The sequence below is a fragment of the Furipterus horrens genome, unplaced genomic scaffold (genome assembly GCF_987537825.1).
Source record: "Furipterus horrens unplaced genomic scaffold, mFurHor1.1.pri manual_scaffold_11, whole genome shotgun sequence".
NCBI lineage: Eukaryota > Metazoa > Chordata > Mammalia > Chiroptera > Furipteridae > Furipterus > Furipterus horrens.
In genome coordinates this window covers 73,995,947-74,011,021 of record NW_028327181.1, presented here as the reverse complement: position 1 = coordinate 74,011,021, position 15,075 = coordinate 73,995,947, and the positions used below count along the sequence as shown (strand labels likewise).

General features: G+C 42.5%; 1 protein-coding gene and 1 non-coding gene across 2 annotated transcripts in view; both read right to left on the bottom strand.

Annotated features, from left to right (window-relative positions):
- CA10 (carbonic anhydrase 10 (inactive)) overlaps positions 1-15,075 on the bottom strand; it is a 440,048-nt gene that overhangs the window by 90,893 nt on the left and 334,080 nt on the right. The window contains exon 5 of the mRNA XM_090290846.1: positions 4,821-5,006. Within this exon, the coding sequence (XP_090146972.1) occupies positions 4,821-5,006 (186 nt within the window). The remainder of the gene's footprint in view (positions 1-4,820; positions 5,007-15,075) is intronic.
- Positions 3,972-4,108, bottom strand: LOC149998229 (small nucleolar RNA SNORA1). Its single transcript, XR_016507327.1, has one exon. It is a non-coding gene; the product is annotated as a small nucleolar RNA SNORA1 (small nucleolar RNA).

The window sequence follows — 15,075 nt, the reverse complement described above, 5'->3', positions numbered from 1 at the left end:
GTCTTTGAATTCCCCACTGGGCTAGGGCCCAGAGTAGGTGAATAGACGTTATTAAGGAGTTTGTGGACAAAGCTTGGCTTTATTAATCAGAAAACCTGAGCTAAGTCCAATCTCACATATATTGTCTGGATGATCTTGGGTCTCAGTTTCCCCAGTTGAGAAGGAGATAATGCAAAGGGAAACCTCACTGAGCTAGTGCTTACTGATTAACTGGGAAAATATTTATCATTGTGGTGTAGATTTCATTCAGGGTAAAAGCCAAGTCCATACAGAGTCCATACAATGTCCATGCAAAGGGGACATGAACTGCAGCAGCCCCTGGTCTCAGTCATGTGTCTCTGACCTCTCATGCCCTATTACTTATTACAACGTGTTTTTGCTGCTCTTGCTCTTCCTAGAATGCTCACAGCTCTTTCCCACTTCAGAGCCATGGTACTGGCTGTTACTTCTTCCTGGAATATCCTTCCCCTAGACATCTCCATGGCAACCTCTCAAATGTCATCCTCTCAATGAGACTAACACTGACCACTCTATTTACACTTGTAACTCACTACCTCCATTCCTCATTCTCTGAAACCCCTTACTCTAATCTCTTTTCTCATAGCATTTATCTTATTCTAACTTTCAATATAAATTTACTCATTTATTATGCTTATTGTTTGTCTACCCTCACTAGACTGTAAGTACCTTGTAGGCAGGATTTTCTGTATCTTATTCACAGCACAGAATGTGGTAGGCACTCAAATTGTTTACTTAATGAATAAATGAATGAAAGCAAGTTGCAGAGCATGTAGGCAGTGGCCAGGCTGTGTGTTTCCTATACAGTCAATGCTTTTCTGGGCGGGAGCTGGCCTGTGGAGCTCAGCATCCAGCAGAAGCACCGTGGCCACATGAAGAGTGGATAAAACAAACAGGAGGCTCTGGCCACAGGAACCCCGTGAAGTGGCTGGTGCAGTTCTTAGTGTGCCTCCTTACCCACTTGAAAAGAAGAACTTAAGGAAGGTTTTTAAAATGAATATTTCCAATTTCCCCCAAATAAGAAAGATGCTTCTTGTCTGCCTCACTACTGCAACTTAATTCACAGGCATGATTCTTTTCAAATATTATCTTTTGCCTAGTTAATGTATTTGTTTCTTTTCATAAACACCCTACTTTATACTGGACATTAATCTAACCACTTAGACATGATTAGCAAGCTAAGGGTTTTACTTATTAAAAACAGTTAATTTTCCCTTCTTAAAAAAGTAGAGACATTTGAATCCCTGAATATGCTCATTTATCACCAACCCCCAACAAGGCATCTAGGAGTCCTCGGTGTACGACATGAATAATTTTTATAAAAACGCAGTTGCTGACTGTGTCGTACATCCACTCAGTTTTATAAAACAAAGCAAATGATTACCATCAATTACAATAACCTCATTAGACAAGATGGCAATTAATCTACAGCTCTTCGGATAACAACTGCTGCACTGTGCCAAGGAAAATGCCTGGCATTAATTGACTTATCACGATCAGCAATGAAAGATGGGGCAGATGGCAATGTGATTATTCATTGTCAAGAAAACAAACACATGCTTTGCTCTTTGAAGTGTCTACTTGGGTCCTCTCAGTGGACAGCCAAAAGCCAAAGAAGTCTATGAAGATAGCACAAAATAAAAATAAAATGTTAACCTACTGGATTGGATATGTCTACTTTAACTGGGACTAACCTTCAGTAGAATCTGATTGGAGGACATTTTCTATAAGGAAATCATGGATTGTGTAGAATGTCAGCATTAGAAGATACATTAAAGCTAAGAGGATGTGAGCCACTTTTATGAAGTCCTCAAATTCTATTCCTTGTTTAATATTTCCGCTGATGGGAATCCACTCTTTTCAGAAGCAAACTCATCCCACTGATTGACAGTTCTCATATTAGAACATATATTTAGCTGAACTCTGGTTTTCTGGAAATTTGCCCATTGGCCCTAGATCTCTTTCCTCATACCACAAAGAAGATGCCAAACTTTTATTGCCACTAAAGCTCTTTAAATATCCCACAGGCCAAATGCCTATCCAACTCCTTTCCGTATGACATTGTTTTGGTGCTTCCAATATTCTAATCTCTTGCACTGAAACCTACATCAGTTTATGGACCAGTCATACTAAGACCGCTCATACTGAGACGAAGGGACTTAGAAAGAAATATGGTACAGCTGACGTGGTCTACCCAGGCCGAGTCTAACTGTACTTAGGCTGAGGCCAATGCTCAAGTTTGCCTTAGAGCAATGGATGTATGTGTAGCTACCCTGCTTGGGAAGCTGTTATCCAAATCCCCTCCATCTAGAAAGCACACAGCCTTGCCATTTCCAGCTGTATGACTTTGCTGATGAAGTCCCAGTTTAAGAAACTGGCACAGTGGTCACTACCCAAAATCTCTTGGGGGAATTTGTAGAAATGCACATACATGGACCCCACTTCTGGAGACTCTGATTCAGTTCCTTTGGGAAAAGGACTCACATATAAAGATTTTGACAATGATCCCCAGTTAATTCTGATATGCAAATGCTTGCTTTATTGAGAACACTTAATGATGTTCTGTTGAGGGAGTGCTTCACAAATCTCATCATCAGACTCTGCTGGGAACTTTTAAAACATGATTCCTTAGAGTGTCTGATACCAGTGGTCTGGGGTAAATCTAAGAAAATTAACAAATCTGGCAGATCAAATTGTTATATGCTTACTATAAGGATTTTGGAAGCGCTCATTTACCCCCAAATTGTAGTTTGTATATAAATTACAGAGCCCCCTTGTTACATATTGAAGAAATAAGCAACTCTAAAGAATTTTACAATGTAAAGATTTTAGCCAAGGAACCATCTATATTTTTTTCATTCACTCAATGAATAAATTCTTTCATAAGTTCATTTTTACTCTGAGACAATATTGTGACAGGCACTAGAATGTAACAGTACAGTGGGGGAGAAAAACAAAGAAATAACAGCAAACAAATAAACAAGCAAGCAAGTCAACAAATAACTGGTGGTTTTATAAGTACGAGTTTATCTAATTTTGAATATTCTCTAATTCAGATCAGCAGTCTCCAGTGACTCTCAAATCATGAGTTATTGCCCTTCTCTAGGATCTGTAACTCCTGGGGTTTTTCTCGTTACAATGCCTTTGGTAGACATCTCTAATCAATTCTAGAATTTCTACTACAGATGTAGGAAGGAGACCCATATTCACACTCGACACTATGCAGCCATTACGAATTTATCACAGATTAAATCTATATGCAGTTTCCCCAATACACAGCGCCCTGACTCGCATCGGTGCCTTTACTGTCCCTCATTTCCTGCGTTATCTTTGTTGTCTATCAACTACTGAGTACTATCGCTCCTGACATCTGGATGCCCAGTTAATTTTCAAAATAACCTTGAGAGCTGTCAAACAGCCTTAGAAAGACCAAGTAGCCATCTCAAGATCACACAATTAGTGTGTATCAAAGCAGGAGGTACAAACTTAGGTTCTCTGAGTCCAAACCTGATGCTTTTAAAATTGTTCTGTATTGCTCCTCTTTTCATCCCAGTTCAAAGGTGAAACTTCTCTCGACCCCTTCAAGTAAAAGGCCCTTGTACATGTCCATTACAGCATGGCATTAAACTTGAATGATTTGAATATAGTACTCTTTGAGTTCCTTTGTGATAGGAGCTCTGTTTGTTTTAATCTCTGTATTCCTGGTCACTAGCAGAATGCCTCAGAAGGTTCTCAGTTGCTGCATTCTGAACAATTATTAAAATCTGGCCACTGGACTCATTAAGGCTGTGCATCTCTTACTCAGTGTATGGCCTTATGATATTAAAAACAATGCCATGTTTAAACATAATCTTGATTAAAAGACCAGGTTGATAATGAGAGACATGCTTGTGTTATTTCAAAGCCATCTTGACAGCAATTATTGAGGACTCTTTTTTTTTTTTCCTGGCAAAAAATGTTACAGTTCTCATTGTCACCACTGCAATGAAATTACTGGAATGGAAGCAGAACCTCTATCTCAGTGTGGCCACATTAACAATTTCTGGACACAGGTACAAAAACAGGGCCCATTTTCATCTCGAATGAGGCTATTGAGGACACTTAAACAGAAACCTAGTCACCGGAGGTTTAGCATATAAGTACCCCTGGCCCCTAGTTGATAACCACCTTCAAGCATAAGAGAGGGAAAAGAGGGCAAATAAAATGCAGCCTGGTTGTCAAGCGTCATAACACAGACGTTAGCTATTTAAACCGTAGCTCTCATCTTATCATTGAAACAGTGGTTTGGCTCACTGCTGTGACTTGAGTTCTGAGTTGATGGTGGCATACAGTGACGCTCACCATTTATGGTGACTAATTAGTTGCCTGACATTTATTTCACAGTATAGTTTTGTGCAAATAAGATGCAGTCTACCAGAAGGGAGAATGGTGGAATCTATGCTATCAGATGTGACATGTGGAAGGCCAACTGCCCACATAGAAGTAAGTGAAGATGTACTTGAAAGGTGAGGGCTTGGGGTTGAAATAATGCTCTGGAGATAACTTAGGGCATGAGTCACAAGAAAGGTGACTGATGTGTCAGAAGGAAATATTCAGTTTCATTGTGACCTTCCCTGGTAAACATTGGAACCTCTTTAGAGACTTCTGCATCGACTTGCAAACGACATGGAAAAAGAAGGTACAGACCTTCCTTTCATAGATTCAAGAGAAGTCCTTCCATCTGTTATCCCACCATAGATATAAATAGGTACCAAACTTCATTCATTAGTACTCAACTTCAGTACTTCAACAACCCCACCTACCTCCCCAGAGAAGGCTTGTCCGTTGAGAAGGTGCTCTGACCCTTGGCTATCCTCACTCCCGAAGTGCAGCCGGATCTCCTCCAGCCGGTGGCTGTATGTCATGGGCCCTCCTGATATGTTGACCAAGTGCTCCTTGTCCACACGCAGGGACACATGTCTTCCAGTGTTGTACATGGTCCCACTGAACTGCAAGGCAATGGGCAACAGGTCAAGCAAGGCTCTCTTCCTTCCATTTCTTACCAAACCCAGCATGGTGCTTAGACCCATGCCTTTAGCTCCCTCTTGATAGGAGGACATTAGGTTGAATCCACATGTGGAGTAGGAAGCAGCAGCCTCCCCAGAGGGCATTCCTGCCTTACCTGGATTCTAAGGTACTTTCTGTGCAACATAAACCATGTTATCATTTAAGAATTTGAGGTAGAAACTCAAAGGAGCCTCATCAACTGGGACTAATATTTTGGACATTGCACCTTATATAAATTAACGTCTGATTGCCATAAATATTTGGAATGTAGAGATGCTGCAAAAGTTCAAATCTCATGTATGAGAAATTAGAGAAAGCAGTTACGAGAAGTGAGATGCTACTAAGGCCAAATGAGAGACAAGGAAGCCGAAATGAATGAAGACGAGCAAACCCTAGTGGGAGGCTGAAGGCTTAGGTCTGCAGTCTCAAATGTTCAGTCTGGTGTGTCTTGGTTTGGTCCCTCTCTCACCTCTGCAACAAGATGTTGCAGAGAATGAGGGCTCTGATCCTTCCTCACAGCTGGTGGCCTCAGTGCTAAGCTACAAAGATTCATACACACTTCCTCTTTCACAGATTCTCAGACTTACTTCTCCTTACTCCCGAATCTGTCTTGCTTCAGCCCTTGCAAGAGGTTAACCTTGCTGCTTGGTGTTCCTTTTCCTTCTTTCCTCTTGGAATTCAATGTTCAGCTTCATGTTCCTATTTCCTTAGCACCTCTCAACAGTTGATTCTAGAACACTCACTCCTACCTGTGACTTCTACTGCCTTCATCTTCTGGGTTGACTTAGCTCTAGAAGCAGATCAAAAGCTTACAGAAGACTTTGAGTGAGTCTGGATGGAATGCTTCTGGGCTATTGGATGCAGAGCTACTTTCATTTTCTTGCTGCTTTTTCTGCTGCATTTGGGCCCAGCCTTCTGTCCCATGGATTCCTTAAGGGCTTCACATAACTTATGATTTTTCTATAGCACTAACCTTACCTACCCCTCCACCTTGCTGACACTAGTCTTGGAAATGATCAATTAGATTAGTTCTGCAGAATGCTCACTGTGGCAGAGACAGCAATGCTCACCAAATACCCCACTGACTCATTATTCCACCATCTTGTCATAAGGGGGAGCCCATGGAACTGGTGTTGCATGGGTTATGAAGGGACATGACAAGTGTCACTTCCAGGCTGAAACAATGAAAAGCTTATGCACAATTCTCCAGCCTCTCTCTTTCCCTGCTACCTCAACCAAGCAGATGATGTAGGAATATGTAAATGTGATGCAGCTACAAGATGGACCTTGTGCCAGTCTGGATCCCTGGCAGATTATGTGTAGATTGCAAAAATGGCCAGAGTTCTTCCCCTCCCTTTAACTTTACTCCTTACAATGTGACTTTGTGGCTGTTTCCATCAATATAAGGGTCTATTTCTTTATCCCTTGAACCTGGGTTGAACTCGTCACTTGCTTTGGCCAACAGCATGTAGTGGATGTAACATGCTAGTTCTGAGAGTAGACCTCTAGAGGCCTTAGATGCTTTCTCCCTCTTTCTTGAAATCTTGAGACCACCTTACAAACAAGCCTGAGAAAGCCTGCTGGAGATGACACCATAGTAATGACAGCCATCCCAGAAGAAGCCATTCTAGACTGGCCATTGCATGGATCATCCACCAGCTGACTGATCCAGCCAAATTCTGCTCAGATTGGCCAGACCAGAAGAACTGCCCATAACCACTTAACCAATCATCATCACTAATATTTTGGTATGTGTACTCTTCACACTCATAACTATATATACCCATATTTTAATGAGATCATTTTACATATGTGTATAAATAGATCTTATTTTTTCACATATAGGATTTTATATACAAATACATATAATCATATAAGCCCTGGCTGGTTTAGCTCAGTGGATTGAGCGTCGGCCTGCGAGCTAAGTGTCGCTGGTTCGATCTTCCAGTCAGGGTACATCAGAGAAGGAAAACTCTGACTCCAAAAAACCTCCGCTGCCTTGCGGCATACCTCTTCAGGGGAAAGGCTAAGGGAGTAAACCCCGACAGAAAATCCGGAGCCGGAGTCCCTAAGGCGGTTTGACGTTGTAGTCAACACCGGCAACTCCTGCGGCGCACCTGAACCCAAGCTGTATCGACTCCGTCTTTCCCTTGGACCCTTCAGCTGCGAAGAGAGGGGGGGTCTGCTGCATGGGCAACAGCAGACCCTCCATATCACCCTGCCCAGGCTCTGTAGCTTCAGCTTCACTGGAGAGGACACTCCAGCGTCATCGCAAGATGTCGATTCAACACGGGAGGAGACAGATACCGTGTCACTCCCAAGTCGGACTGCACAGCCATTCTCGGAGGTGCAGATAGACTCTTAAGAAGCTACACCATCGTCTCTCGAGACGGACGGCTGCCGACGACATATAATCATGTATGTTATGTGAACGCAATGTTACTTATATTATTTTTACCAACATGAATATTTCCAGGTTATTAACTATTCTTCTGCAAATATCACTTAGAAATGGTTGTGTTAATATTCCACTGTAAAAAATACATAACTTATTGTAAAATCTTTACATCCCCTCCATTTTGTCACTATTTTACAAAAAAACAATGCAGTGAGCATCCTTATAGATAATAGTTTTACTAAAACAGGACTATTTCATTTCTAAGTGATTTTGCAGAAGAATAGTTAATAACCTGGAAATATTCATGTCGGTAAAAATAATATAATTAACATTGCATTCACATATTATATATGATTATATGTATTCAACACGTAATATCCATGGGCACCTATGGTATGCAAGGCAGCGTAAGAGGAGCTGCTCTGAATTCTTATAGGACAAATGCTCTCTCACTGGGCAGGCATCTTGGGCTTCCCTGTGCTTCTAAAAATCCTTTCATTTGTGTCTGTTTAATGTTCCCAAGAAAATGGCTGCCCACTGAATCAAGGCAGTGACAATGGCATATACTTGTCTGCATTTTCACAATACTTAGAAAATATACTGGCAAATAGGCGATGGCAGAATCAAAGACTCTTGAGTCAAAAGATTCCCAATCTGCCTCTCAGGGACCTTCAGTAGTTCAGTTAATTTCTTGAAACCTCAGTTTCCTTAACTGTAAGGTAGAGATAAGAAAATCTCCCCCATGAAAATGAGGGACCAGAAAAGCTAGAAAACAAATGTCGAAAAGATAAAAGTAAACCCCTTCTTATCAGTAATTACTTTAAATGTACGTGATTCCATTTACATGAGGCACCTGGAGTAGTCAAAATCACAACGACAGAAAGTAGAACGGCAGTTGCCAGGGGCTGGAGGGAGGGAGGAATGGGAAGTTATTGCTTAATGGGCTTCCATATTCAGTTTCGCAAGTTGAAAAGAGTTCTGGGGATGGATGTGAATGTACTTAATACCACGGAAATGACTAAGATGGTAAATTTTTTATGTGTATTTCATCACAATAAAATTTGAGAAAAAAATGTCTCCAATGAAGTTGTGATAAGAATTAAATACATAAAACATGTAATTTTCATTCTCTTCCTTCCCTTAATTTTGACTTGTTGCATGGGTGCCTTGCTGATGTTGAAGGACCCACGTTGCTCGTTGATCTTGCGTACTTCCCAGCGCCTGGTGGGACACAGTGTTGCTTGCTAACCGTCACAATGAAGAACTTTGACTTCTGAATTGTGAGGAGTCACTTGTCTCCCATTTTGGGTTTTGAAGCTCCAGGTGTAAGATGCAGTCAAGATCATTCTGAAGGCCATGAAGCAAACACAAAACCAGGTAATCATGAATAAAGCATTGTGCCTTCCAGTTCTTCACTCCATTCTAGACCTCTTCTCCTTACATGGCTCTATATTCATTTTCTTTCTTTCTTTCTCTTTCTTTCTCTCTCTCTTTCTTTCTTTTCTTTCTTTCTTTCTTTCTTTCTTTCTTTCTTTCTTTCTTTCTTTCTTTCTTTCTTTCTTTCTTTCTTTCTTTCTTTCTTTCTTTCTTTTGTTCCCCACCCCCCCACTGTATCAGTAATTCATAAAATATTCAATGTATGTGACTACGTGCTAGGAGCTGATTGTATGGAGTAAAACCAGGCAGTCCCTGCCCTCATGGAGCTCATACTCTCTATTATGTAGAGACCAGAGGGGAGGGAAAAAGTAATGGGGAAGCCATCTGAGTCCTACCATTTGTCTATGTGTTCTTACAATTAGATGCAACACCCCCCTACCCCCACTGTTTCCCCAGACACCAAAATAACATTAATTTGTATTAATCAAAAAAGCTGTGTAGCCAGGGTATGGTTTGTTGCACTTTAATTTAAAAATAAAGGCTTGACAACATTATGTATGCTACTGACGGTACATCTGCACCGTCGTAATTAACACTGCAGCAGTGTCATCTCATCTGTGATGATAATTACTGTGTTTCCAGTAAACTACTTTGGTGCCTGGTGTGTTGGAAAAGTTGCATGATGCAGACCAAGAAACAGAGGCATGTGCAGAAGTTGATGCTGCAGGGATCTCCAGGTTGCCTCTGGCCACCTCACAGCGCTCCTTTTTGTTATATTTTAATCCACCGCAAAATTAGATGAGAGGTGTATGTGATGCTCCTCTTACACGTGAGGGAGTGAGGGCACTTGGTGCTGTTGGCAAATGCTCAGTGACTTTTCCAGGATCGCACAGCTGGCAGCGGTGGCAAATCCACATCTTCTGATTCTAAGACTAATGATCTAAGAGAAAGTTTATTTAGAGAGTCACAGAGGTAGAAGAAGTGAGCCAACTGGGCTGCGTGGGCTCAGGAAAAAAGTTACAGAGGCAGAAAAAGGGTCCTTGGAGCTCAGGAGAGGGAAAGGCAAAGGTAGTGCACCCGAGGGAAGAAGAGGAAGGGAAAGGCACAGGTGTAGTTTGGAGAGGAAGTGCACAGGCTGGGTCCTTCATCTTGAGGTTTTAAAGGCTGGGAATTGAGGGGTGGTCTTAGGGGAGGCTCTCAAAAGAATATTTATCAGGTTTTATGCTGATGTGTCAAAATGAGACTTAGTCTCTGACTGCATCTGTCCTCGATGTGAGCAAATGCAAGTGTCTCAGCTTACTTTGGATGAAAACCATGTTAGGGACTTTTGTTTCTCCTCCAGTCTGGAGATGCAGGGCAGGGGCAGGGGCCAGGGAAGGGGGAGGGGCAGGAGTACAGGCAGCGGGACTCTTTTTCAGGACTGGAGGGGACTGACATGAACACTCAGCTGATGCAGCTCATTTCAGGAAGAGGCCTGGAGAAACCCGAAGGTCAGGGAAGTCCCTCGGTTTCCTGACCTGCAGACATTTACGCTGGTTTGAAAACTGTGTGGGGCTATATGTATTGAGGGGAGCAGGTAACAGATGTTCCACAGATATGCCTGTCAAGACAGCATGCAATCAATGTTATCTTCATAACTTGAAGCCATTAAAGCAATGTTCTCTTTTGCAAAGAAAGAAAAATCCCCCCAGTTCATTCATTTGGTAAAACTGGATGGTCTCTCATAGCAAATACAGTGTTTTGCAGCAGCCAAGACCTTTTATTAATGGCCTCCTCTCCTCTTGCACTCTGGTGGCACTGCCGTATCAGAGAAAAATTAATTTGCTCAGTGTGTTTTTCAGGTAAGGAGAATTTTCATTCTTTGAAAATAAGCAACAATCTTGTTCATAATAGTTGACATCTTGGTATGAATCCTTATTTTGTGTCAGATATGGTGCTCAGTTCTGAACTTGAAATTAATTAATTGTCACAATTTCTCCCCCGTCAAACCCAGCACCAACTACAGTGTGACACGTAGACCCGTGTCATTTGCTTCCTCGTGGGTGGGGCAACGTTGGGTCACCCCTGCATGTGGGTGGAGGCCTCCCACAGGGCGTGTGTGTCTTCCTGGGCTCCGGTGGTACTTTCCTGCCTAGCAGCAAGTAGCCCGTTGGGGGCAGGGCCAGAACTTGACCCCACACATCTCTGGCTCTAAAGCCTGTGTTTTTTACCACTGGAAATTATTAGCTTGCACAGCTTAGTTCATAACAATGCAATATCACAGGTTTTCTTTAAATATGGGTTGACGGTGTAGGAACCCCACAGTGGGTCCGAGTTGAGAGTGTTTGGGATCACTTATTATATCAGCTGAGGTTTTCTAGAAAAACAGAACCAACAGGATGTGTATATGCTCATAGGAAGAGATTTATTTTAAGAAGGTGGCTTGTGTGATCATGGACGCTGGCAAGGTCCAAATCTGTAGGGTGGGCTGCCAGGCTGGAGGGCCGGAGAAGAGCTAACGCTGCAGCTCAGGTCCAGAGGCCATCCGCCGTGGGGTCCCTTCTTGCTACAGGGAGGCCGGTCTTTTTGTTCTAGTCAGGCTTCCCACATGAAGGCCAATCTGCCTTATGCAAAGTCCACTGGTCTAAATGTCTGTCTCATCCAAAAACATCCTCACAGAAACATCCAGAATAATGTCTAACTAAATATTGGGAGCACTGTGACCCAGCCAAGTTAATATATACAATTAACCATTATACTTACCTTCAAATCTCCTTTGCTTTCTTTACCACATCTTATTTAAACAGCTGTTAACCAACGAGTTGTGCTGATATCACACACAGCAGGGTTACATATGTAAATTATATATAATATGTAAATAATATTTCATAATTTAAAAAGTCAGCTGTACTAAGTGTTCTCCAAACCTCAATCATACAGAAAGAGTGTGAGTTTGAAATAATGTACATCTGAATTATAGAATAATTGCTAAGAAACAATTTAACTTTTCTTGTCAAAATCTATGTGCACAACAAGGTAGATTTATTCTTGAGTCTGTATGGAACCACAGAGACGATTCTGGTGTAAGTCCCTCATGCTTTTTAACTTTCTATTTCCACATGGAAAAAGGAAAGGAGGTGCATCTTATTTATTTATTTTTTTCTGAAGACCCAATTCACAAAATAAACATATTGAAGATCTTTTGGCTTACTGGAGATAGCTCTTGCAGGGTTGATGTTCACTGCAGATAGCTAAGCATGAATAAACCTCACCTTCAGAAATCCCAAAACATTCAATAAGTAGTTATTTGCCTGCTGTGATGCAAAACTTATATGAGATTTCCAGTATATTCTCTCTCAAGGCAGTCTGACCAAATCTCCTCAAATACACTCAGAAACAATTCCCCACAGCGTAAATGGGAACGGAACACTACAAATGGAGTAGCGGAGGGGAAACAGAATCCCAGTTGTGTAAAAGGAAGAAACAATGATCTGACCTGCATTCTCAACACGGTAGGTTAGGAAACGCAGGGTGGAGGGCACCCACACATTCTGAGGACTCACCAGGTGTCAGATGGCATGCCACTTTATAGATCAGGACACTAGGTACAGATAGCCCAAGAACTCTATTCAAAGGTACAAGGGGAGCAGGTGACGAGATTGAAACTCAAAAGAAGTCTTGATGACCCAAAGCTCATGGCCTTCCCACTGTCTCGGAGAGCAACTTCAAAGCCACCATAGAGCCTGCAGGCTGTTTCTCGGTAACCTTGTAAATTCAGGCATTTAATAATTGTCTTTTTATTTATTTTTCTGTATGGAGTTGGAACAGGCCCTGTTCACTTCTAACAGGGGTGCTGGCATTCTTGCTTTTAGGATGCGGACTTATGTAGCAGATTGTCTTTTACTCTAATCAGAGGGAACGCAGTGGGCTGACGGATGTAACCCCGACGTCCACAACAGCAGCAGTGATTAGGGGTATTCCAGGCCTTGTACTTAGCAGCTTCATGTTTAATCCTTGCAGTGCCCACGTGAGGAAGGCATTACTATCCATATTGCACAGGGGAGGAGATGGAGGCTCAAAGAAGTTAAGTGACTACCTGCAGCTCCGGTTAGAAGTTGGCAGAGCCAGAATTCCAGCTCAGGCCTATTCGATTCCAAATTCTACAGCTCTTGAAAGAAAAGTAAAAAGTAGGCAGGGAATGTTAGGGAAATCATGTAGTTTATACATAACTTCTGGGACTGGGAATAAATTCTTAAAGCCCAAATATGGTGTTGCCACGGATGTACCAGCTTGGGCTGAATTTGGCCAGGCCTGGCCTGAATACTCTTGGAGGTGCAGCAATCCAGGACGGCAGGGGAAATCCCAGTCCCCACTTGCTGGGAGTTGAAAGATGGATCATACATGCCTATCCTAGTGTTGGCTTAGCACTGGGTGGCCGAACCCACCATGTTGGCTCAGTGCCTGGAGGAATTCGTGAAGAAGGTCCAATAACCGTGTCCTATAAATTAGATGTCCTTTCTTTGCAGCTGAGGTTTCCTCTTATGTGTCTCTGACTGCTCTGCTGAGGTGTGTAATAGGTCTTCTCTGAATGTAATTAGTGAGTCTAAGAGATTTAAGACCGGCACTTAGCCTGGTTTCCCGCACAGTAGCTCAAGACGGCCAAGGGTTGATTTGTAAAGGCCGAGTGAAAGAAGCCAGTGGGCTGCTCGCTCCCACGGGCACTCCCAAGGCATCGCTGCAAGGAGAGGCAGCTGGAGTCAAATCACTGGCCTCACTGCAGTGTAGCACACACATGGATTGGCAAAATTCAGGTCGTGTGGATTCTAGAGTTAAAAGGACTTCAGAGATGATCAAGCCCAATCTCTTACTCAATAAGTCAGGAAACTGAGACGCAGAGAAGTCAAGAGACTTGTCCAGGATTGTACAACAAGTAAGTAGCAGACCCAGGCCTAGAAATCAACCAAGTGACTCTGTTCCTTAATCTGTGAAACACATCTCCCCTTCCTCTTATTCTTTTTTTTTTTTCCTTTAAATTATTGTATGTTGAGGGTACACAGCAGACTGACTTGGGAGGTAGGGATGCTCAAGAGCTAAAGGTGTGTATACATGAATGCCATAACCCCTAGAAAAACAGAAAAAAACTCAGCCTGACCCCTGGACATAGCATTTACGTGATGTCATTCATTTGGGCTGGGGGGCTCTTGTCAGCACTTGCCCAGATGTTGTAGGCCACGAAAATTTCAGAGCCGTGATTAGAAATGGAGCGGAGTAGGCGGTGAGGAGAGAGACAGAAGTAAAGGATGTGGAGCATTGGGGGAAGTTCTCTTTGTCATGCAACTCTCAAAGAAAGCAGGAGACAAATATTTGGAGCTCTTGGGCTGGGGCTGTCAGGAAGACAGTGGCTGAGACGTGGGTAAGGGAGAAAATAAAACCTGACCAGGGCAATCTGCATGCAGTTACCACAGATGGAGTTGTGTAGGAGGGTTGAAGGAGTCCGTCCAAGATCTTACCCACAGCTCTTAACCCTGGAGGGTGGAGGGGGTTTCTTCTTTAGTAATGCCAAGTTTATTCCAGTCTTTCTCTAGCCCATCAATCTGAGTCCGTCTGCTTTTCCTATGCAAAGGGGCCAGGATTTTGGAGTCAACATTGAAAAACGAGATCACATGTGCTGCTTATTATGATATTAATCCTATTATTATTATTAAGATAAAAATTGAACCTCTGTATGGTAATATTTGTTCTTCAGACAACAGATAATTTCTTTGCAAACTCTACAGGGATCTAGGCAGTAACATGTAGCAAACCATCTCTTGACATGACTGGTGCTGGTGATTGTTACCAGAGGCATGAAGAACAGGTTTGAAAGAAGTTGCCTGGTCCACAAAGGTGTGGGCTATGTGAAGAGAGGCTGTTCATCCTCCATCTTCCTCAAGGGGACACTGGGCAGGTGGCTGCCATGAAGTTGGGCATGTTCTTGCTGCATGGAGTCAGTGCTGAAGCCCTTTCCCTATATCTTAGCCTGGGCCAGTCTCTGACCAGGGTGGGAGATCCCAGAGAGTGGGGTCTGGAATGCGTTTTTCCCTTATAGTCCTGGATTATGGGTTTCCAGGTTGTGAGTCCCATGTACTACTTGTCAATTGAGCCATCGCTGCCAACCAATGATTTGATTAATTTAATGCTATTTAAATAATTTAATACTTAAGTAAAAGTTAATAATTTGTCTAGTGTTTCTCCTTTGGCTCTTTACGAACATTTAA